This window comes from Clupea harengus, chromosome 5 (genome assembly GCF_900700415.2).
Source record: "Clupea harengus chromosome 5, Ch_v2.0.2, whole genome shotgun sequence".
NCBI lineage: Eukaryota > Metazoa > Chordata > Actinopteri > Clupeiformes > Clupeidae > Clupea > Clupea harengus.
The window spans coordinates 12,083,382-12,108,590 of NC_045156.1; the positions used below are offsets into that span (position 1 = coordinate 12,083,382).

Genomic DNA, 25,209 nt, shown 5'->3' on the forward strand with positions numbered 1-25,209 from the left:
AACATCCACAGCAAAATCAGGCTACTATTGCAAGGCAATTGTGACTGTGCGATAGCAAAGTAATTGGAATTAAACTAAATCAGATAATAATTCCCAAGATTCTAAACAGCACCTTCTTGTGGGGATGAAGGGAATGAGCAGGAGCTGCATCCTCCATTTTAGGGGCTTGTCTCATCTTGAGATCGGACATTTTTTCCACCCAAGAAGCAAAGCCGATGGATACGAGCAAGTTGTAAAAACATTATTGGGGTGGGGTGGGTGGTTGTGTAAACGTGTAATGTGAGTATTCCTTCAGAGTAATGACACAACAAAAAAAAATGTACTTTTACAAAGTATTTTTATTTCTGCATAATGGAAGCCCCTCTCCTCACTCCATACAATGAAAACTAATTGGATCACAAGGGTACATATTAGTTTGCCCATTTTTTTCTTTACAATAATTATCATGATATCACATTATTTTTTTATTAGAAAAGATGTCTTTGCAAATATTTTTTTCACCTACACAAAATAAAAAACAAAACAATATAAGCTCTTAAACTGATGACTGTAACTGCATGCAAGCCTATGAGAATAACAAAAAGACTAGTCTGTGTTTTCTACCATAGACGCGGTCTCTTGACTAATGTCACTATCAATATAGTTCACTAAAATCAAAGTTGGGGTGGGGTGGGCTGGGGGGAAGGAGTTAATACAAGAGGAAAAAAAATATAGATTTTTTTTAGGTACACAGACCCTTATGAATCATCCAAAAGATTGGACTGGTTCTGCCCACCACGTGTGTCGAGTTGAAGAGAGGCTCTGTCTAAATTCTAAACTCTAATTCTGTTTAAAATAACAAAAACAAAAAAATCTGTATTTTTTTTTATTTCTTTCTTATCACTCCAGTGTTTTTAAAGTCATATTAGAAATAAAAAAAGGTCCTTGAAATAAAAACAGAATCATGTTACTACATTTATGCAACTAAAAGAGGAGGAGCTTAAGTTCATTTCTTGTCAAATTCATAATCATAATTAAAATATATATATAAAAAAAGTGGATTAAATACAGATTTGGCAACCCTGCCTTCCCTTGTCGCACTTGTGGATTACATGACGGGGTTGTCAGATCAGATATAAATCAGCATGCAGGACCCAGAGGTAACAGTTGGCCCATAGTCGGTCTGTGGGTTGCCCAACAGTTCCATTGTGCCCTTCAAAATGCCAAGGCGCCACACAGCCAAGGCTGCGAAGCACCGTCATGCTTCATCCAAGTCTGTGACAGGGTATAGAGCAAACTCTTAGACACACAAACCCACCACAAGCACTGAGGGCAAGGACTACAATGGAATCTCGTCTTGGGGTGCGCGCACGTGAAGGCCGACTTCTCCCCCCCCAAAAGAGAAAACACAGTTTCAATGCTAGCGTTACTCCAACACCATCACTACTTAATAGGCAAATAGGAAAAAGTTATGACCTCAAGGACGACAAGTTACATCATTTCCAGGTACAGGACCCCCACAAGTCTTAGATGTTCGAAGTAAAAGTAACTAGGGTAGCCAATCACACTGCCTGTCAAAAATGATAAGTCCTTGTTACCATCTTTCTTAAGTCCTCTTTTTTTCCCCCAACAAATATCCATGACAGATAATATTGATACATGTATGGATGAGAATATTAATTACAAAAACAACAGCAGCATCGCTACTCTATGATCCATGTGGTAACTGAAGCGTTCAGGTGCCAGAAGGGTAGGCGAGGTTTCGTTACAACGGCGGCTTTGGAAAAAACGTTTGTCTGTTTGTAAAAGGCAGTGACTATCTCAAATATGATTTTAAGTGAAACGATAATTACACCATTAACTTCAAAGTAAAAATAACATACATTGAAAACAAACAAAAAAAACAAAACAAAATATATTGAAAAAAACATTAGCACATCCTAAGGCCACAAGATTGAATATGTCTTGTTATAGGCTGAGCACATTGATCTGTATACACGGTTAAGTGGTGGGACTTCGGAAAAGTCTTGTGCTGTCTCCAATGTCTGTAAAAAGCACGACAGGGCTGTGGTAACCTTGACAGCGTTACCCAAAAACGACAGCACAGGCTCACGTATGTGTTTCTCAGAAGTAGCGACAGGACTTCTGGACGTTGCTAATATTGTGCCATCTCAGACAAGCGTTTGTTTGTTTTTTTTTGTTTTCACTTTGCAAAGTTCTCGCTTCATCGCCCCGTAAGTTGGCATCCTGCGGGCGTTTTGGGGGGGATCTGGGTAAAGCGGGCAGCTCTGTAGGAGCCGCCACCATGTGTTCGCCGCCGTATCCTTTGTCACCAGCGCATCAGTGGTGCTGCAGACGAAAAAGGCGGCATCTAACCGAGATCGTGACCGTTCCTGACACTACTCCACCCGGCACGAACATCACACAAAAATATACAAGGGGCGTGTGATCAGTCCTGGGGTTCACACTATCAAGCTCCATCGCTGGAACTACGGTCATCAAACACTATTGACTGAACTAGAAAGTTGTACCATTCATGGTTATCCTTTTGAACTACAATGGGCACTGACATTAATGCCTTTTTTTTTCCTTGATAGGTTCTCTGTGTAACTCCGGTTATATATTTATGCATCCCTCTTCGTTGCCATGGTGATACAACAAGTCCCTCCTGAAATCCCTCTCAACTGCTCTAGTTCCCTTCCTTTAAAAAGTACCACCATAAAACATGACAGTAATTTCAAATTATTATATGAAAGCAACATGATCTTTTAAAGGAAAAAGAACCATGATTACGTACAAAATAACCTAAACAGTTGAAGGAAGGAAACTAACCATACGTTTGAAATAACATCCCCCTCCCCTCCCCAAAAACAACAACAACAACAAGAAAGTAAAAAAAAAAAAAAAAAAACATCTCCCCTCTCTTGGTTAAATTCCCCCCCTCTGGACTGAAAGTTGCAGTTTCAGTCTTGGCCACAGAGTGGCGCCACTGAGCTCATTGCTGGGGTGGCAACGGGTGAGCGTTGCCAGGACAGCAGGGTCTCCAAGGAGCCGATGGCGGTGCGAGGGGGGTGAAGAGGGGGGGAAGGGAATGTCAAACGGCAAGACGACCTGGGGGCGGGTGCAGGGGGCTCCAGGCCGAGGTGGGAGGAGGCGGCTCCTGCGGGTAGGGGCGGGGCTCGCAGCAGGGCTGCGACTCTACCTTAGCAACGCCCCGCCCCTGGCAGAGCCGCCTGTGCCTCAGCAAGCGGTCCGTCCGTGAGAAGTTCTGCAGAGGAGGGAGGGAGGGGGGGGGGGAGAGAGAGGGAGGGAGAGAAGGAGAGTAAGGCAAAAGAAAATGCTTTCAGAAAGGAATATGTGATTAGACCCTTGTACCACAAGTGGGTGCTTGAGAGAGAGAGAGAGAGAGAGAGAGAGAGAGAGAGAGAGAGAGAGAGAGAGAGAGAGAGAGAGAGAGAGAGAGAGAGAGCGCAGCAGACAACCAGGAGAGATGAGGCAGAGGCAGAGCGATGGGACTAGATCTGAGAGGTGTGTGGGGGGTGGTAACGGTGTCATAGAGCATTGGTGTGTGGGAGGGAGAGAGAGAGAGCGAGAGAGAGAGAGAGAGAGCGAGCGAGCGGGGGAGCGCGAGAGAGCGAGCGCAGCTGGGAAATAAGCAGTTTAACTCTGCATCGCCTTAACCAGCAATAGCATGTGCCCATTTCTAAACCACAAAGGACACAGACATCTGCATGCGATTGTGAGTGTGTATGTGCTACTCCTGTGCTACTCCATAAGGGTCCCTCTGAGTAAATCAACGCATCCATTTGTCTCTCATCATTTGGCCTGAGCTCCATTACAGCCAGGTCCACTCTTACTGGGTGCCTCAGGGAAGGCTTCTGGCCTCCAGGTCAAAACCCTCTCAATTAAAAACAGGACTGAGAGCGCGTACATTTCATTCCATTTTAACAGTCGAACTGTAAACCTCAAGGCAGTCGTGGACACATGCACACATTTCATGCGTGTCAAAAATATCGCCGGTTAGAAACAGGCAGCTTTGTTTTTTCTGAGGCATGTGAGCAGAAGAGGAGTCAGTCACGACGAGAGAGAAGGAGGATGCGGAGGAGTGCTGGCGGTGATGGCTGCCATGAGAAACAGCCGGCCAGGCTCAGAGAAACAGCAGCAGCAGCAAGGCTGTTTGTCTGGCTCTGCACCAGATGACGTGGGCAGAGGAGATGCAGAAGGGCTTGGCAAGACTCACACTGGGAGAAGGCAATGGGGTGGTGTGTGTTTCTCTCTCTCTCTCTCTCTCTCTCTCTCTCTGTGTGTGTGTGTGTGCGTCACTGGTTTAAACAGGCAGATGAAATGTGGCTTTTTGCATGTATGTGCAGCTGCCTTGACTGACAGTGGGCTATAATTTGGAGGTAGTTACATCCCCCTAACATGCCAGTACTGGCAGCACTGTTCCCGGATTTCAGCTGGCAACCTTAAACGCTCTCATTCTCTTGTGATTATTTCAGGCTTCTCAGGGAGTAAGGGCAGGGAAGAGTGTGTGTGTGTGTGTGTGTGTGTGTGTGTGTGTTAGCGTTAAATTCTCTTGTGATTATTTCAAGCTTCAAGGGCAGGGAAGGGACTGTGTGAAACCTCAGAATTCAGCGACTCGCGCTTCGAGACGCAAGAAAATACCAAACAACTTTAGACAATGGCGTAGCGTTCAGGGTAGAAGATCACAAAAGATGTGTTTGTGTATGTGATGACTCAGTTGCCTATTCTAATCACATGCATCAGTTGGTGTGAAAGTTGGTGTGAAAGTTGTGCAACTTGGGAGTGTACGCATGAGTGGGTGTGTGTGTATATTAGCGTGTGTGCGTGCGTGTGTATGTTAGCGTGGGTGCGTGTGTTAGCGTGCGTGTGTATGTGAGCGTGTATATTAAAGTGTGTGTGTTCATGTTAGTGTGTGTGTTCATGAAGGTGTGCGTTCCCACACACCTGCTGGCAGCGTTCGCACTGATATGGCTTCTCTCCACTGTGCACGCGCTTGTGTCGCTCCAGGTGGTAGCGCTGGATGAATCGCATGTCACACATGTCGCAGGCAAACGGCTTCTCGCCTGAAGAGTGCAAGGGGCAACAAGTCAATGCAATCCCAAGACCTAATGGCTCCACCACGTCTCCACACACACACACACACACACACTCTCTTAGCCATGCACCAGCCTGACTGCAATCATCAAAGTATACCATCTAATCCATTATTAGTCTCCGTCAACCTGTCTTCTGAACTCCTCAGGGGTATGAGATTATTGGTTGTTTTTGTCTGGTTGAGACGCTACCCAATCTGACAGTTTTTTGCGGTCAAAGCATAAAAATGGTTCTAAATCTAATATGGTCAATGAACTTGATTTTTTTTTTTTTATTCTGATTGCGAATATGATGATCATCCATAAAGCTACGAATCAAGATGTGCAGAATGCACAAGGGATACTGTGAACAAGGAACTTAAGGTTTTCAATGTTCCTTCAGAATGCATATCTTTTGTCCTGAGGCGTTTCATTTCTATGACGCACAAAAACAACAAATCGCATGTTTATGCATTTCTCACTGGACCAACGACATCGCTCAATTTCATTTATGTGCTGAAATATTACAGTTATCAGGTTAATTGGTCTGTCAGGCCAAGTATTAAATTAGACATAAGAACAGAACACAGCAATATCAACTTGTATTTTGGTATACTTTGATGAGTGTGGAGGTAGGCTGCATTTCCAAAGCTGACAACACGACTCAAGACCACACAGGACAGAAAACCAAGACAATACCAGTTAGTACGACAACATCCAATAGAGCTGTTCAGTGATCATTCAGTGTTTTTTGGAGCAGGCCAACCCTAAGGGTTACACATGGGTTCACACAGTGCTTTCCTTGGAGAATAGTTTTTTTTTTTTTTTTTTTTACAACAGGCCAACATACTTTTTTGCACAGAAAATACAAGGTCTGTGGGTAATATGAGAAAATATTCCCTTCTCATCTTATAGAGGAATTATTTAAGCCATTATGCGCTTTAAAAATCTGAAAAGATCAGCATCAAAATCAACATAAGATATTAACCACAGAGCCTAACGCTGCACAACTTCTGTTTCCCAATTGTAAAAAAAAAAAAAGAAAAGAGAAAGGCATTACAAAATAGCGTCATTAGTCATTCTTTTCTACTCATGACACACACTTTTCAAAGACAATACACTGAACAGCTCTATGATTCATGTATAACTAGACAGTGGCATTCAAAAGGTCACCACTTAATTACTCTATGCTTTTTGGATGAATTGGGCATAGACAGGTTTAATTTTCTGAGAACAAGAAAGGCAAACAGCAAAACTTGTCTAAACAAATAAATGTGACTAATTCTCCAAAGGTCTTCCCCCTTCTCCGGACTCCCTCTGTCTGATCAGAGAAAACTGGAAACTGAGCTGTTCTCCTATGAAAACTGGCGTGCATGAACTTGCCACCATGCATTCACACCGAGTCACCGTAGAGGGGGAACCCTTTGAGGAAGTAGCAGTCCTACGGATGACTAAAACAATTCCTTAGAAGTCACACCCTGCCCGATGACGTATACCCAAACTCGAGTTTGTTAGAGCATTTTATTTAAATATATTTTGTTTTGATCTTCCCAATCCCAATACCCAGTCAATGGTGGATGTATGAGACTCAACACCACCCACTGTATTTGGACTAAAATGTGGCACAGTCTAGACCGTCTCCTTGATAAAACGGACACATACCAGAGTGAGTGAGGCTGTGTCTCTCCAGGTGGTAACGTTGGAAAAACCGCATGTCGCACATGGAACAAGCGTACTGCTTCACCCCTAAACGCACAGAGTACCAGTTTTAGTGAGCGTCTAGACATGGGGTAACAATATTATCTCCTGGTTTTTTCTTCATAAGATAACACACCCAACTAATCTGAACATAGATATTGTGGAAACTATTTTTATTCCGTTCACACGCAGGTCTACTCTTTTGCAATGGGGGTGAAATAAAATTGACAGATAGGAGTTAGAAGTAACGGTGTAGCCGATTCAGATGTTAGTATGATTATGAAATTTACAGACTAAAGTTTCAGTCGTTTGCTTTCCACTCTAGTTATTTTTATGGGAGGAGATTTGCCCTGTTATTTAGAGTGATATTTCTCAGATATCTACATAATAAACTAATTTCACATTGATATAGCCTAAGGTAATGAAACGGTGCCAAAACATTTCGCTTGCATGTAAGAACAACGGAAATATCTTTTGGCACCACTCACAGGTAAAAGGGGGATTAGTGGGCAGAATGTTAAATATGTGACATTTAAAGGACGAGCTAAGATCTCACGCATGTTGCGCAGTCACCATGGTACTCCTTTCAGCTCAGTTAACTACACTGAGTTCGATCTTGCCCAGCCCTGTACACTACAATACTACGATTCAATGTTCAAACAGGAAGGACCCAAATTACTATTTTTTCAAAATATCTTTGGCTATAAATCCACTTTCTATGGGCATGCATGCATATTGACTGAGATTTGATCTTTGTGGCCGGTGCATGTGACAGGGGTAGGCGGACACATACCCGTGTGTGTGAGGCTGTGACGCTGCAGGTGGTAACGTTGAAAAAACCGCATGTCGCACATGGAACAAGCATACGGCTTCACCCCTAAACGCACAGAGCACCAAAATAAACATGCATCTCTCTCCGTCTTTTCCTAAAATGCATCAGTGACATACAGAAGAGAGAGAAAAAAAAAACTATCTGCAACTGCATTATGAAACTAACTATACCTCAAATTATGTTATTGTCTTCCTTTTCATTCAGCTTGTGCATGGTTTCTTAGAGATCACAGACATTAAGCAGAATCCCCCAAGCACATTAGAACAGCTACAGTTTTATAAGTGCCTTTTTTGGTTAACTATCTATTTTGTGTAGGTCTTTGCAAACCAAGTCCGCTGCTGTGTTACGGTGAGTCACTGGAAAGCACTCCAAACATACTCCAAATAAAGGGAGGAGTTCAGGCCTTTCAGACTTCATTTATACACAAGGTGTTTTTTGTTTTTGAATTTTCAGGACTCGTTCAAAGAGTGGTGTCCACTGATGTTTGGAGGGGTAACAAACTTGGACGTGGTGTGCAAGGGCCACCGAGAGACATTTTGTGAACATGTGCTCATACCCGTGTGGGTGAGGCTGTGTCTCTGGAGATGGTAACGTTGGAAAAACCGCCTGTCACACATGGTACAAGCGTAGGGCTTCACCCCTAAACGCACAAAGCACCAGCATAAGCATATTAAATATTTTGCTTTATCATTTAAACTTTGTAATCTAATGTCTATATATATATATATTTTTTTTTTGCCAAAGAATAGAGGAAGAAAAAAAGCTCATATCAATCAAATATTTATTTAATTTGGTTCAATATATTATTGTTGTTTTTTTGTGCCACATTTAGTCCACATTGAGGGAATTCGTGTTTTTTTTTTTTTTTTGTAACATGGTGATCAGTCCTGGTCTCTTTTTATCTTTGGTTTTCAACACCAACAAGTTAATGTTAATCGAAATACGATTCCAAACCTACCCCAGAACCTATAAATCACATTGTTGTGCTGAATCTGGGCTGAATCATTTCAAGATAATCTATTCCATATTGTAACAGTGTTGAATCGCAGCCCAATTGATTTTGAGTTTGGTCTACTGCAAGACTTTGTGCTTCGCTAGCTAGCTAGATAAATACTTTATCCCGAATGAAATTTAGGATTTGGCTTACTCTAAACCCAAACTCGAATTTGATGCAGTCCTGACTGTTTACTCATTAGTCTTTATACCTTGCCTTAAGGAAAAAAAAAAAACAACAACAACAACGACGACAACACAGAGAGGGAGGTCCTACCCGTGTGGGTGAGGCTGTGTCTCTGCAGTTGGTAACGTTGGAAAAACCGCCTGTCACACATGGTACAAGCGTAGGGCTTCACCCCTAAACGCACAGAGTACCAAGGTAAGCAGTGTAACATCTTGCTAAATCTCTCTTATTAACTCTTATTAACTCTTTTGTCCCTCAACCTCTTTGTCTTCAAGATATACTGTAGTCATCAGCATAATGCATAATTAGCCTTTTTGCCCTTAATCCTATACTTTCAGGGAAAATCTAGACCTGCTTTTTTTTTTTTTTACACATTTCTGTGGCACCTATTTCCTGCCAAAAGTTATAAATTACTACAACCTAGAGGCCAGATAACAACAGACCAACTACATACACAATGTGCTACTTTTGTTAAAATCCGCAACAGCAATCTACCCGCATAGGTGGCAACATCTTTTGAAATAAATTCCATGAGTATAATTTATTGCCGTGTTGAACAGTGCCACACAAGATATCTACCCAAGAACTAACGGTTAGCATCGGGAACAGGGTGTTTGACTTCTCAGAATTGTTTATAGGGGGAAAAACAAGAGGTCACTTTCTATAGGCAGGGCAGCACTTCTCAAAAAGATTTGCTGTGCTACCATCAGCCAGCTGATTGTTTGGACTGAGAGAGAAACACGCTCTTTTGCAGTTACAATGGTTGTAGCACAACAACGCTTCTAGGGGAATGCTGCCCGTGCCGATCAGAATGAACTGTTCACCAAATCACATTTAACGTCTTGACTGACGGATCTTAATGTTCTATGTGAAGGTCCAAACACTAGGGATTGGCTAATTTCTGGTGTAACAAACAATAGTCATGCCTAAAATAGTGAGAGTCGTCAGTAAGAATGGTTACAGAGAAAAGAAAACTCCTACCCGTGTGAGAGAGGCTGTGTTTCTGCAGCTGGTAACGTTGGAAAAACCGCTTGTCACACATGGAACAAGCGTATGGCTTCACCCCTAAACGCACAGAGTACCAATGTAAGAAAACATCTTCCTGCTTGTCTTAGTCAAATTAAAATCAGATCATTAAATAATCAAGATTTGTTTTTATTTTTGGCATGTTAAGTGGGATTGCTGGTTGGGTGCCAATTCAGATACGCATTGGTTAAAATCTAAATGTAAAAACAAACAAAAAAAAAAGGTTATTACACTTAACTCCAAATACTTCAGACTACAGTGAAAATACACAATTAGATCTACTGCCCTTAGCTCCTGATTTACTTCCTTGGGGTTCCTAACCTGTTGTTCCTAACATGTGGATATGTCTGGTCATTTGAGTGGCATTTCCTCTCTAATGGATATCAAACTGGTGAGATCTAGAGACCATACATTTGTCATTTCCCTTATTAAGCAACTAATGACTATTGTGTTGATAACTGTGCATACTTCAACGACTGCCCTTTTTCTCTGGTAAAGAAAGCTAATTAAGTTAAAAAGAAAGCGATTACATGATAAATAAGGAATACTTCATAGAAAAATGCACAGCAATCACCACCTCAGTTTCTCAGTGCTCATAGCATTAGCCCGACAACTACATAAAGGGTTAGCATCTCTAGCAGGGTAGCTTCAGGATCTTTTGTGGAATGTGCAAAAACACCAAGGGGGCAACTGGGTCAGCATTAAGTTGTGGCAAGTTGTCTACCAAAGACTAATAAAAGGTCATCTGATACAGCTAAGCATTTTTGCCGTTTTTAAAATCCTATCACTTAAATTTGCACAACACCAACTGTTCCATTCTACGATCACCTAACAAACAGAGAAGACCTCTTATCACAGGGAGAGAACTCATACCCGTATGGGTGAGGCTGTGTCTCTGGAGGTGATGGCGTTGGAAAAACCTCATGTCACACATGGTACAAGCGTAGGGCTTCACCCCTAAACGCACAGAGCACCAGTGTAAGAAAACATCTCTCCCATCTTCCCTAAATCCTATGCAGCTTCAGCTCCTAAGATTCTGCTTCATGTCTCTCCAAACTTCTCTCTGACCTTTCCATCTCACATAAGTCTTGGTTATGCAAACGCTCTGCCACAAAATAGCAATACATCTTTCGCTGCCTTTTAATACAAGCTGGCAGTTTCTTTTAGCTTTCTGCCTCACTTTAGGATTTAGGACTTGTAAATGACTGGATCTACAAAAGGTGATCTGGTGAAATGACCTTCCCAGCACCAGAGCCTAGCTGCAGAGATGAGAAAGGTGATCTCCTACCAAATATTATGAGTTCAGGATTATTACTAATGAGCGCTGCACTATCTGTCTAATTAATATGTCTAATTAACTCTATCTTAAAGTAAAATAATATAGACATATATAATGGCACATCCTGTTCAGAAGCTTTAACTCTAGCAAAAACATTTAGTCTCCTCAGTTTTGATTATTTGGGATGTTGGGCTAAATGCAGTATTGCTGTACAAACAATGTTCACCAATCTAAACACCATATCAAATAAATCCACATTTACCAATAACCTACATGAGTTAAGATATTTAATATCAATTTAGTCATAAGTTACCTTCTAATGGAACAGTTCTGAATGTGTCTATGTGGCCTGTCTACAATCTGTCAACATGGTCATGCAAACTCGAGTTTGTTGCTTTCATGCTTAAAATTTAAAAATGTCCTTGTAGGAAGGATTCAATGAGTGTAGTCATACCCGTATGGGTGAGACTGTGTCTCTGCAGATGGTAACGTTGGAAAAACCTCATATCACACATGGTACAAGCGTAGGGCTTCACCCCTAAACGCAAAAAAACACCAATATATTAGCCTTTGTTCTTTCTCTTACCCCTATACTTCAAATTACATTCTGGCTCCTACACATAAGCTTATGTTTGTTAATAGCTGACTGAAATATCTCAATGGCCTATTTTGACACAACAGGCTTAGACCTGCTTCTAAATGTTGTTGTTAGTCAGTTTCTTTTTGCTATGTCTTTAGACTGTGCAATGGATTTTTTTAAGAAATTGCAGCAGCTATGTGACAACTTTAATGATTTCTAAATGACCTACACACTCCATGCATTTCTAAAAAGCCTACAGAATCCAAAGCAGAATATAGTAAACACAAACTCCTATGCACCTTTTCGGCTAGCTGCTGCCGAGATGCTAACACTATAAAAGTGACTGCTGCATAATTATTCATTTAAATAATTTTTTCTTCTTCTATTTCTTATGTAAAATAGTATTTATTGTTACACTAGGTCTCTATTGCTCGTAGCTTGATTGTTCTCTCCCTTGTACGTCGCTTTGGATAAAAGCGTCTGCTAAATGACTAAATGTAAATAATTACATTTCAAGATACTAATGCAGCATCCATGTAAAGACTGGCTATTGTCAGTACACTGATACCTAACTAAAGGGTGGTTATATAAAATCCTACTTTTCCCTCGAAGCTACGATTTCTGACAATGACTAGCTTTTGAGTTTATGAAATGGAAATTTGTGATCTGGCTTGAAAAGAAAAAGAAAATTATGTACAAAACAGAGAAACTTAAGAGACTAGCTAGTAAATGGCAGTCTAATCTTGAAATGCACATGGAAGACAGGGTGTGGTCATATTTAGCTAAATATGTTTTGTAAATATTATAGGCCAGTTCTGAGGAGTGGTAACTATACATAGATACATTCTTCTCTCCCAACAAAGTACCAAACTCAATGCTAAACGATGTGAAAAGCAAGAACATGATAAACTGAACTACCTATCTGTAAACACACAAACTAATTTCTTCACAGGCATGCTCAAATTACAATGGTCAATGACATTAAAAGTGAAGACAAAATTGTTTAGGGGAGAGGGTGACAACAGACTTTCAACAGCAGCGCTGCTTTGGCCAATCTTTCATTAGGGGGGTTAAAGTGAGAAGACACATACCAGTATGAGTGAGGCTGTGTCTCTGCAGATGGTAACGGTGAAAAAACCTCATGTCACACATGGTACAAGCGTACGGCTTCACCCCTAAACGCACAGAGTACCAATATGTCAGCTGTACACGTCTTCAACATCCCCTAAGGTTAACAATTTTTGGAGTCCCAACACTTATTACTGCCACATAACATAAGCATTTTCCCCCAATCATTTAACATAAAATTTCCCATTTAATGGCCTTTTCTCAAATCATTGTACCCCTAGGTTAAAAACAGGCTTCAGTTCTAAGCAGGTTTGGAAGGCAAAATTGAATGGTGGACTGGCCAAAACTGGAAATGCAGACGGCTATATAATCTAAACATGAACTCCTAGACCTCAAACGTTTAATTTGTCTTTGCTGGAAGATTTGTATGCCCTGTCCAATTTAGTGTCTCAATCCTCTAAGCTAAAATCAAAACAATACGTTCTTCAAAGAGCTTCAAATCGAGTTGGTCTAGAGTACACCCCGTAATTATGTTAGAGGGCAAAAAAACAAAGCAAGTACACACGTAAACACAGCTATTAGCGGACCTAGCCAACGACTTACCAATTTGTGCTACAAAACTAATCTCTTAGCCAGATGTGCATTCATTTTCACTAACACGTCATGTGCACTTTGCATGCGTGTACTTAATTTAACTGCTACACTAACTACTACACTTTCTGATATCCTGACTAGACCTTATGAAAGAGGGAAACTTTAACCAAATTCCTCTTCAGCACACTATTGTGACCTGATTGCAAACAGAATTTAAGAAAGCCTACTAGATTCTGTGCATGCACAAAACTACGATTACAAAAAAAGTGGACAAAAAAAAAAAATCATAATAAATACAATTATTATTTTAGTGCTACACTACAAAACTAATCGGTCAAGACCAGACTGTAACGATGGTGACAAAAGTCCAGCAAATTCTGCGGAATATTTTGACTGAGAGGGTTAAGATGAGTGTGCTCGTACCCGTGTGGGTGAGGCTGTGTCTCTGGAGATGGTAACGTTGGAAAAACCTCATTTCACACATGGTACAAGCGTAGGGCTTCACCCCTAAACGCACAGAGCACCAAAATAATGAATGATATTAGGTTTACTGATTCGTCAGGTTTGTCAAAGCCACTCTGACTTTAAAATATTTTTTTTTAAGTTATCAAATACAAACTCGAGTTTGCTGTAGTCATACAATTATAGTATGTGTTAACAGAAAGCTGAATGAACTAGCCAACTAGTAAACACATGAACGAGGGAAATGTCAACCAACATTCAGCATACAGGGAGATGATCTCTGTGTGCAGAGAATATCAGTAACACTGCTTACTTCTGTGCATGCACATAACTTCAATGAAAAAATAAGTAATTAATCTCTAATATTCATAATTTAGTATTAAAACACAATAGTGACCTTATAGTTGAAAGAAAAAATCTTGTATTAAAACACAAGTGATCTGTAGAGATCAGACTGTGACGGAGGTGAGAAAAGTCCAGCAACTAATGCAGGATGCTTTGAATGAGTGTTAAGATGAGTGTGCTCATACCCGTGTGGGTGAGGCTGTGTCTCTGCAGTTGGTAACGTTGGAAAAACCTCATATCACACATGGTACAAGCGTAGGGCTTCACCCCTAAACGCACAAAGCACCAAAATAATAAATGATATTCAGCGTTACTGGTTTGTCAGTGATATCAATGCCTGTTTTTTTTTTCAATATTTAAAGTTGCCAAATCCAAACTTAAAACATGCTGCAATCATACAATCCAACTACATGTTGACTCAACACGCTGAATAAGCTAGGCAACCTCGTGAATGAGGGAAATGTCAACCAATGTCTTCTGTGTACAGCCAGATAACCATGGTTTATACCAAATTTAAGAAAGCCTGCTGGATTCTGTGCATGCACAGAAATTCTATAGGGGTACAAAACGTGGGGAAAAAAAAAAAATTCAGCATTTAAAAACGAAATTGTGATGAAATATTGAAATGCTCTGTGAATATCAGACTGTGTAACAGCTGCAAGAAAAACCCAGCAACTTGTGCAGGATGTTTTGAATGAGAAGGTTAAGATGAGTGTGCTCGTACCCGTGTGGGTGAGGCTGTGTCTCTGCAGTTGGAAACGTCCGTAAAACCGCCTATCACATATGGTACAAGCGTAGGGCTTCACCCCTAAACGCACAAAGCACCAAAATTAATAAATGATATTAGCTTTACTGATATATCTGTCAGTATTGTCAATGCCACAGTGTGACTTCTTATAATATTCTGCTTTGAGTAACCACGTCTAAACTTGAGCTTGATGCAGTCATACTACAGGTGTTAAACACAATAAATGTACAGATGAAATATTAAACTAATCTGTGAAGATCAGGTTGTGTAACAGTGGTGTCAAAAGTCCAGAAACGTATACAGAATGTTTCGAGTGGGAGGGTTAAGATGAGTGTAATCGTACCCGTGTGGGTGAGGCTGTGTCTCTGCAGTTGGTAACGTCGGAAAAACCGCCTATCACACATGGTACAAGCGTAGGGCTTCACCCCTAAACGCACAAAGCACCAAATTAATGAATGATATTAGCTTCACTGATTTGTCAGTGTCGTCAATGCCACAGTGTGCCTTCTTATAATATTGTTTTGAGTTAGCAAATCCAAACTCGAGTTTGATGCAGTCATGCTACGGGTTGACTCAACAAGCTAACTAAACAACTTCCTGAGTGAGTTGTAAATCAAAATCTTCTTCGGCGTACAGTAAGATGACCTCATACATAAAATTTCAGGAAGGCTGTTTAATTCTGTGCATGCACAAAAATGCTATGAGGAAAAACTGTGGGGACAAAAAAAAATATCTTTTTTAAACACTGATTTTAGTGATGAAATAGTCAACTGATCTATGAAAATCAGACAGTGTAACAGTGGTGACAAAAGCCTAGCAACTTGGGCAAGACGTCTCGAGTGAGAGGGTTGTGATGAGTGTGCTCGTACCCGTGTGGGTGAGGCTGTGTCTCTGGAGATGGTAACGTTGGAAAAACCTCATTTCACACATGGTACAAGCGTAGGGCTTCACCCCTAAACGCACAAAGCACCAAAATAATCAATCATATTAGCGTTACTGATATGTCAGTGTTGTCAATGCCACAGTGTGCCTTTTTGTAACATTCTGTTTTGAGTTACCAAATCCAAACTCGAGTTTGCAGTAGTCATACAATTATACTACATGTTGACTCAACTAGCTAACTAGGCAATCTTATTAATAAGGGAAATATTCAAAAAACGTCTCTGGTGTACAATGAGATACCCTTAATATATACAAAAGAAAGCCTACTTGATTCTGTGCAAGTACATAAATGCTAAGGAAATAAACTTTTGTGGGGACATAACACAGTGTTAAAAAAAATAATGATGAAATATTAAACTTGTCTGTAAAGATCAGACAGAAGCGGGAAAAGTCCAGCAACTAATGCAGGAAGTTTCGAAGTGAGAAGGTTAAGATGAGTGTAATCGTACCCGTGTGGGTGAGGCTGTGTCTCTGCAGTTGGTAACGTCCGAAAAACCGCCTATCACACATGGTACAAGCGTAGGGCTTCACCCCTAAACGCACAAAGCACCAAATTAATGAATGATATTAGCTTCACTGATTTGTCAGTGTTGTCAATGCCACAGTGTGACTTCTTATAACATTCTGTTTTGAGTTGCAAAATCCAAGTTAGAGTTTGATGCAGTCATGCTACGGGTTGACTTCACTACTTAACTAGGCAAATTCATCAATGAGGGAAATGTTAAACAAAATCTTTTTCTGCGTACAATGAGATTACCTTGTACACATAATTTGAAAAAGCCTGCTTAAATTCTAAACATGCACAAAATGCTATAGAAAAAAAATAGTGGGAACAAAAAAAAAAATCCTTGTTAACACAACTTGGATATAAAATATTAAACTCGTCTGTGAAGATCAGGTTGTGTAACAGTGGTGACAAACGTCAATTAACTAATGCAGGATGTTTCGAGTGGGAGGGTTAAGATGAGTGTAATCGTACCCGTGTGGGTGAGGCTGTGTCTCTGCAGTTGGTAACGTCGGAAAAACCGCCTATCACACATGGTACAAGCGTAGGGCTTCACCCCTAAACGCACAGAGCACCAAATTAATAAATGATATTAGATTTACTGATTTGTAAGTGTTGTCAGTGCCACAGTGTGCGTTCTTATAATTCTGTTTTGAGTTATCAAAACCAAACTCGAGTTTGATGCAGTCATACTACGGGTTGACTCAACAAGTTACCTATGCAACTTCATGAATGAATGAAATGTCATTCAAAATCGCCTTCAACGAATAGTGAGATGACCACGTACAAAAAAAAAAAAATCAGAAAGCCTGCTTAATTCTGTGCATGCACAAAAATGCTATGAGAAAAATAAATTGTGTGGGGACATAAAAAAAATCAGTATTAAAAATTAATTTAGAGATGAAATATTAAACTGATTTATGAAGATCAGGCTGTGCAACAGTGGTGACAAAAGTCCAGCAACTTAAGCAAGACGTCTCGAGTGAGAGGGTTAAGATGAGTGTGCTCATACCCGTGTGGGTGAGGCTGTGTCTCTGGAGATGGTAACGTTGGAAAAACCTCATTTCACACATGGTACAAGCGTAGGGCTTCACCCCTAAACGCACAAAGCACCAAAATAATCAATCATATTAGCTTTACTGATTTATCAGTGTTGTCAAAGCCACAATGTGTTTTTTTTTTTTATAATGCATTTTGAATAACCAAATCCAAACTCGAGTTTGCTGCAGTCATACAATTTAGGCTAGGTGTTGACTGTCAAGACAGTGTTGCCACTTCGTCACAATGTCCAATAAAAGAAAAAAAAAATGACTTAGAACCAAGTTCATGGTAACTTTGCAGGGAAAACTCCCCAAAAAATTCAAATAAGAAAAAAGTGCTGGCAACCAATAGTCTTGGTTTAAGGCCAATTGTCATGCTTTGATCATGTTTATGCCCTACATCTGGCAAAAAAAAACAGCAAGCCTAGATGCTTTACTGCAGACCTAAATGCAGTACTGTCTTATATAACTGCAACTTCACACCATGTTTGGTGCAAATCGGGAAAAAAGTCCGAAGTGGGCAACAGAGCTCTGGTGTGGCGTCTGTGTGGGTTGTTTATTTGCAACGATGCGTGGGGTAAGACTGACGGACTCATACCCGTATGAGTGAGGCTGTGTCTCTGCAGGTGGTAACGTTGGAAAAACCGCCTGTCACACATGGAACAAGCGTAGGGCTTCACCCCTAAATGTACAAAGTAAATGTACAAAGCATCAACACATTAGCTAGCAGTATGGGTAAGCAAAGAAATAAAGACAGAACAAAAAAATACTGCACTGAGATTAAACACCCACATCTTTGGAAGGGGCGCATTTATGCAGTTTCCATAAGCGCCTGAAAGTCACATGCCATGGGATGAGTTTTGTGAGTGAAGAAGCAGAAGCAGGAGACACTCAAAGTGAAGTTATACTCTGCAAGATGTTGGCTTGTGGGAATGAGATTTTTAGACCAGCCCAAAATCTGGTGGCAGCCAAAGAAAATTGCTATATTTTGCTGCAAGTTAACGGGCTTGATAAAGGACTATTTTAGTGTGCGTACAAGTGAACAGCAAGTGTGCGAGCTGATGCCATGCTGGGTACGTCTAACCTGGCAATTAGCTAACCGCAAAAGCGTCAGGATTAGAGGAGAAAGCAGAGAAAAGCAGCAATTTGCCAGAACTGTCATTCTGCAGAAGCAAAAAAAATTATTCAAAGAATGGAAGTAAGGAGTAAAGGAAAGACAAAATGTCACTTGACTACATTCAATCAGCGGGTGACTGAACGAACACAAAAAGAACAAAATGCGGGGGGAGGGTGGGTATGGAAGGGCTTGATAGAAGCATAGCATCTGTGCAGCCGGTTGCATCAGTGCAAGGGGGTAAGGAAAGAGGGCTCATACCCGTATGGATGAGGCTGTGTCTCTGAAGGTGGTAACGTTGGAAAAACCGCATGTCACACATGGTGCAAGCATACGGTTTCACCCCTAAACGCAGAGCAAAAATTATTAGCTACAGGTTCTTCGCCAACTGATCAGTCATTCCTGATAAAAACTGTTAAACTTGTATTAGCCATTTGCTGTAAAGCAGTGAGCGCTTTTGCAGAGCTGAATGGCACAACTATATACGGCTAACAAAGCTGTATATCCATGACCAGATCCAGTCACTTGCGAATTTCAAAATTTCAAGTGCTTTTAAAACAAGTTAAGCTGAAAGACACCTGGCCTGTTCATCCAACTGGGATTTCCCCTCTGTGTAGACACTCACTGTTTTTGGTCTGGTTGAAAGAAGCTACCAGTCACATCCATTACTGCTGGGTGTTATCTACCATCAAAACTAGATTAAATTATCTAAATCGATGCCAAAAAAAAAAACACATCAACCCAAAATATTTCACTATGATACTGCTTGTAATGACTGGACATAACAAGAGCACTTTCTGTAACTTAAATCCTAACAAAGATTTCAAAAGCTGTTTTTAAAATTCAACTTTTTAAAAGTTTTTGTTAGGATAAAAAAAAAAAAAAAAAAAAAAAATGTATATTAAGCACCGGTTTATCTACATTCAGCATACATCATTAACTGTTAGGGGTTCAGTACAACCCCTACTAAAGAACACTTTTCCTATTAGCCTTTTAAGGGAGGACACATACCCGTATGTTTGAGGTTGTGTCTCTCCAAGTGGTAACGTTGGAAAAACCGCATGTCGCACATGGAACAAGCATACGGCTTCACCCCTAAACGCACAGAGCACCAGCTTTAGTGAGGGTCTACACAGAGCAGAAACAGGTATAGTATGCAAGAGTAGAAGGCGAATGTGGGTTCACTTGCAGGCTGTGGTTAAATGCACTACTGCAGTATGTGTTGAGGCAGAAGTCAGTCAAACGTTAATGTGAGCACAGCCACGGCGCAAATGGACCCAAGTTAAATTCCACGAAACTATACAAAAGTGTTAAAAACTTTGGGGGGAAAAAAAAAAAAAAAAAAAAAGAGGTTTAGCCAGTCTACCAGTAGTATGACAGATGCAATAATCTCTTAGTTCTGACTTGCTATGAATACATTCCTTTAACAAACTAAAATTCTATGCTAAATAACGGACTAATGGCAAGGATATTAATTAAAAGTCCTAGTGGAAAAAAAAATAATGTTAAAATGCAAGTCATCTTACAGAGTATAACTTTCCACAAAATGCATTCCTTTCACTTTTTCATAAGCAATTTCAATTTATGGTCATGTTTGTCATCTGCTAAATCTAGTTGACCCATCTTAAAACGCCCAATTGCCTTTTTGATTTGTTCAGATGCCATTGTGTAATACCATTTCTTTCCAGCATATCCCATTTTTGTCTGAATTCTAATCATGTAAAAAAAAAATTAAATATATATTTTTGGGTTTTTTTTTTGTTTGTTTTTACATAGACAAATCATTCCCAATTTTAAAAACGTCAAACTTTTCTTAAAATTTAGAATTTCTACAATCATCACTGAACTAATTCATGTTCAAAGAATTGGTGACTCAGCGAAGCATTTTTGCATGTTGTCATGATAAGTGGCCTAACTGGTGAGAGAAGGCATACCCGTGTGAGTGAGGCTGTGTCTCTCCAAGTGGTAACGCTGGATGAACCGCATGTCACATATGGCACAAGCAAACGGCTTCTCTCCTAAAACGAGAAGAACCAAATTTAGTTCAGAATCTACATTCTGAAATTGAGTCTGGCTTAAGGGTGTCAAATACATATTTACACCTATGGTTAGACATACCAGTGTGGATGAGAATGTGTCTTTTCAGGTGGTAGCCACTCCTGAAGGCTCCATAACAATGATCGCAGATGAAGTTCTTCTGCACTTTGGACAGTGGACAATTCCCATTCTCGTCCACCACCACCACCTGAGCACGCAAGGACACAAGAGGACCATCAGCCGTATACAAAACACACAAATACTACTGAACAAGCATCCAACCATCAATACAAACAAAGTAAATGAGATACACTGGTCTGTGAATATTACAGACCCGGTTTCTGTGGTGGTGCAGAATCCTGTTTCACAAACATAAACTCTTAGTCTCCAGCCGCACACTCTCTTTCAGCTAGATCAGTGTACCTGACCACAGCGGACAGTATATTAGCTGTAAGGAATTGTGGCAAAGAGCTTACAAAACTGAACATGCACTCATGTAATAATGGGGGGAAAAAATTTGCTCCTCAGATATCCCAATACTGATGGTGCCTTCTGTGGTTGTTGTTTAAGGTTAAGCCAATATTTTGCTGGTTAATTCTGAATCTTGGATGCATATTGTCACTGCAACGACCCATATAGTAATTATGCAGGCCATAAAAGCTTTACAGGGTTTTTTTTTCTCACCAATTCTTGACAATTAAATAGTCACAGATTTACAGAGCCTTGAATGTTTGCATGAATATTTAAAAGCAGAATGTAAAATATGGATGCAGTAAGTCCCTGGCCTCAGCAGGGTGCCAGTATTCTAATCGACTGCCATGCCAAGAATGCATTTACACAACCTGTGGGACCACATTAGGTCGCATAATGGCATCTAAAATGAATGACTTCATTAAACTAAGATAATTAACACAGTTTTATCTCTACTGACATTCTATGTACTTAAGTGCTCCCCATAACAAAACGTGTTTTAAACGTATTATTCTGTATGTGTAGCTGAATGCCAAATGGCAATACATTTGTGACATATAGAGACTGTGGTCTAAAATGCTATTCCTGTGACAAACCCCCCAAAAAATATTTTTTGTTTTGGTTGCAAATGTCTTCACAGATGAGTGAAATTCTAAAATAGCACAATCGTGGAACATAAGACAAACATTTGGTTAACTTAAACACTTAGCTCCACTGGCATTGCATGCGAGTGCTCCTCCTCAAACACACAATAACAGTTATTGTGCTTCCGTTCCTCCCCTCCCTTTCCTTTTCAAAGAGCCCCACCCCCACCCCCTCCCCCTACGCTCCCAAACTACCACCTCCCCCACTCACACAGGGGCACACAGAGTCTGGAAGGCAGGCATGGTGGGGCACGCGCATACGCGTACACACACAGACACACACACAAAGAATGTTATTCTCTCTGCTGGTCAAACAGAGAAAAACACTGACCTTCCCTCCCCTCCCCTCCTGCTCCCTCACTTTACAGGGTGTTCCCGACTTCCTGTTCTTCTTTTTCAGCTGCATGTCCTCATTGGCTCTCATTTCCTTCTCATCCAACAGACGGGGAGCAGAGAACTCTCCGTCTTTCCGGAGGAGCTGTGAGGCATTCGAGCAAACACACACACACACACAGATATGCACGCACACACACACACAAGCGCACGCACACACACACACAAAAACACACGCACACACACCCTTATGGATTGTCTGCTGCCCACCACCATTTGTACATTTCACAAAGTACATTTTCTATTTGAAGATTGAGTCTAGAATAGAAAACAGTAAAGCACAAGCAGAATATGACTGCAATCTAAATAAAGAGCAAGATCTCCCTTTCTCTCAAGCTGAGTATAAATAACTTCTTTTCTAGAATTAACATGACAAGGTTACCACCATCACATCAGAGTAAGTGTACAAAATACACATTACCAATACATTTATTTTGTTTTTAAATGCAAGTTAAAATGTACTTTTCAAAGCTACCACTCCCACAGTTCAAGTGATGTCAATCTTACTACCTCTACCTACATGTCTCCTATAAACGATTTTAAGAATAGAGTCCATTCGGCATTTTTAAAGGGGGCCGCTACACTTCAAAAGCACTGACATAACCATAACTGGGTTGCCTAGAAGGAATGACGATTTCAACTTCTCCCTGTCTCTCCATGTGAGCAACGTTATCAGAGTTCAACCATCAAAGCCCATCTCATTTTTGTTCTTCCCAAGAAGCCCAGAGTTTTCCTAACCAGTGGCGGACAGTTCATTCCAGGTGGCAGAACCATGGGACCCTGAGGTCCACGGTCCTGAATATCCCTCTGTCCCGGGCCGTGATGCCCAGGGGAAGGACCCAATGGTGCCATCATCTTCTTGGGACCGGCCATGGAGCTAGCCTGCATTAGAGCCATGCTGGAGAGAACTGCTTCACAGCCAAGCAACCCGGCCTAAAGGAAGTCACATAAGGGGTAGAATTCAGCCAAGACAACCTTTACCATCAAGCGAGCCATTGAGATGAGGATACTAGAGATTTACTCAAGAGAAATGTGCTGATTTTTTTTGGGTGGTTTAAAGTAATTAACATTAAGAAATGACAAAAATAAGGGGTCCTTAGGTAGAGATTTATGGGTTCAAAATGCATTTAGTATGGCACAAATTATTAACTAATGTAGTATATATAGCAAAGGTATGATGTATATTGAAAGTATTTCGATGCGTCACTGCAATTCATTTACATAGTTTGTGGACAGTTGAGGACAGACCCATTTCATATGGTCACGGACTGAGCTGCTAGGCAGGTGAGACATCGCAGTGGACACCGGGTGCGAGAGGGTGGGGAAAGGGGTGGGGACAAGGTGGTTGAAGGAGCCGTCACTCAGGATGGACTGTTTGTCAAATGGCCACACCCACTTCAATCATCTGGTACCAAAATCCTGTAAAATCCTGAGTGTTAGTGATGACAGAGACAAGTAAGGGACATCACTCACGTTAACAGAACTAGATGGAGCTCCACTTTTAAAAAATAGTGTTATCATGTTGCACCCAAAAAATGAAAACCCAATTCTCAGTGTATCTAAAAAAAAAAAAGACAATTATAATTTTGTTCTCTAAATTATCAATATTCTTTACAGAAAAGGGACCCATGTCATAGTTGGCAACAAGAACAGCCACTGGCAGTGTGTAGCAGCCTTATCTCAATGACCTCGGGTTATTCTTTGATAAACAAGGAAACATTTCATCTGCAACTACAAAGCCAAATAATACATGCATCAAAGTTTCAAGGCCATTATATCTGCAAAGATGATACAATTGCTGTTTTTACCATGGAGTAACTTAACATTGTTAAATTCTGCGAATTTTTATCTCACGTAGGCTAACGTTACTCCATGGAAAATTCACCAAGGTCTAATTCATGCAAAAGGCCTTCTGTTCACATTACGTTATCTACACCCAAAGACTTCACCTTTTTATTCGTTTCAACAATTTGCGTAAAGTCCCTGAAATGCAAATCTATAAAACCTACCTCTCGTAATTCAACACAATTTCGAAGTAATACACAGTAAATTCCTTGTTTTTCTTCGGTTGTGTATAGACCGTAATTTTCCTATTAGGAAGGGCAGACGGCTAATATTAGCTATCCCAAGTTAGCTAGCTAGCATAGCTAACTTGCTGACAGGCCATTAGCCGACTAGCTCAAAGATGATTTCGCCTGGTAAAAAAAAAAATCGATGCCACGTTCGTCAAAACGTATACAAATTAAATAAAATGATAGATATGATGGATTACCGATCTCAGATATACGTATGTGTTCATATACATATCCTACTCGATCCAGAGTTGTCTAACGTTACTCCGTCATTGTGAAGGAAACCTGCATTCAGAGAAGAGGAATATCAGCTAGCGAGCGTTAGCATTTCCAACGTCAAAAGGCTAGCGGTTCAAACGTAGGGGAGCTGGCTAGCTAGATGTACTAGCCATACTAGCTAGCCACCCTTGCTCCCACGCATAAATCACACATCCATATCGGATCTAAATCGCAATCCATTTTAATGCCAGATCATGCAGCACATTTTTAAATATCTATGATTGGCAAACGTAAATACAATCACACTAACAGCGACCAAAATGAGAATCAAACCAATATCACTGTGGAAGTGAAATAACGTAGATCTCCCGATAAAGACGCTCGTCGCTGCGTACACCCCCTCCCCTTGTCTACGAGTCGTGGGGGATCGGGGTCTTTTCTAAAATACAGGTCCTATCTATTTCATCAATATGTAGGAGTAACTTTCATAGTTCAAAAAATATGCAATGTAAGAACTACAGAAAATGAGTCGATGGTCTTACCTTTGATGTAAAACCGTTGTATTTTTTATGCCGTCGCCCGAGTTCCAGCCTTTCTCAGTTTACAAACACAGGAAACGCCACCGGAAGTGCTCCCCGGGGAGGGCGCTGCCACGTGATTTGAGTAAAGCGAGCCATGTACGACTGCCATGTTGGTGAATGTGGAAATTCGACACCGTGTACTCCATTTTGGTTGGGACACCAATAACGATTTGTAAGTTGTCGTGTTTATCAAGGACCATATTTTGCGTTTACACAGTTAATTTTATACGGGTTACGCGTTGGCACCATCTGGAGTGAAGTTATTTCTTACCAATGAAGTAGCTGTAAGCCTTGAGTCCAAATG

General features: G+C 40.7%; 1 protein-coding gene across 41 annotated transcripts; it reads right to left on the reverse strand.

The window, feature by feature from the left end:
- Window positions 1–320: 320 nt before the first annotated feature.
- On the reverse strand, window positions 321–24,974 carry znf740a (zinc finger protein 740a). Of its 41 annotated transcripts, XM_031567715.2 has the most exons (28): window positions 24,867–24,960; window positions 24,043–24,390; window positions 23,255–23,452; window positions 22,772–22,966; window positions 21,972–22,118; window positions 20,607–20,733; window positions 20,423–20,506; window positions 19,500–19,583; window positions 18,750–18,833; window positions 17,973–18,056; window positions 17,347–17,430; window positions 16,809–16,892; window positions 16,279–16,362; window positions 15,757–15,840; window positions 15,231–15,314; window positions 14,864–14,947; window positions 14,325–14,408; window positions 13,756–13,839; window positions 12,762–12,845; window positions 11,545–11,628; window positions 10,685–10,768; window positions 9,767–9,850; window positions 8,876–8,959; window positions 8,162–8,245; window positions 7,567–7,650; window positions 6,738–6,821; window positions 4,948–5,066; window positions 321–3,247 (listed from the first exon to the last, which is right to left on the reverse strand). In XM_031567715.2, exons 3-28 carry the CDS (start codon window positions 23,324–23,326, stop codon window positions 3,074–3,076), a joined length of 2,514 nt encoding a protein of 837 aa, XP_031423575.1. In that variant the 5' UTR covers window positions 23,327–23,452; window positions 24,043–24,390; window positions 24,867–24,960; the 3' UTR covers window positions 321–3,073. The 41 variants fall into 41 exon arrangements, with proteins under 41 accessions (XP_031423575.1, XP_031423577.1, XP_012691812.2 ...); XM_031567717.2 differs by lacking the exon at window positions 24,043–24,390 and having other exon boundaries at window positions 23,282–23,452; window positions 24,867–24,974; XM_012836358.3 differs by lacking the exon at window positions 24,043–24,390 and having other exon boundaries at window positions 24,867–24,974.
- Window positions 24,975–25,209: the final 235 nt, after the last annotated feature.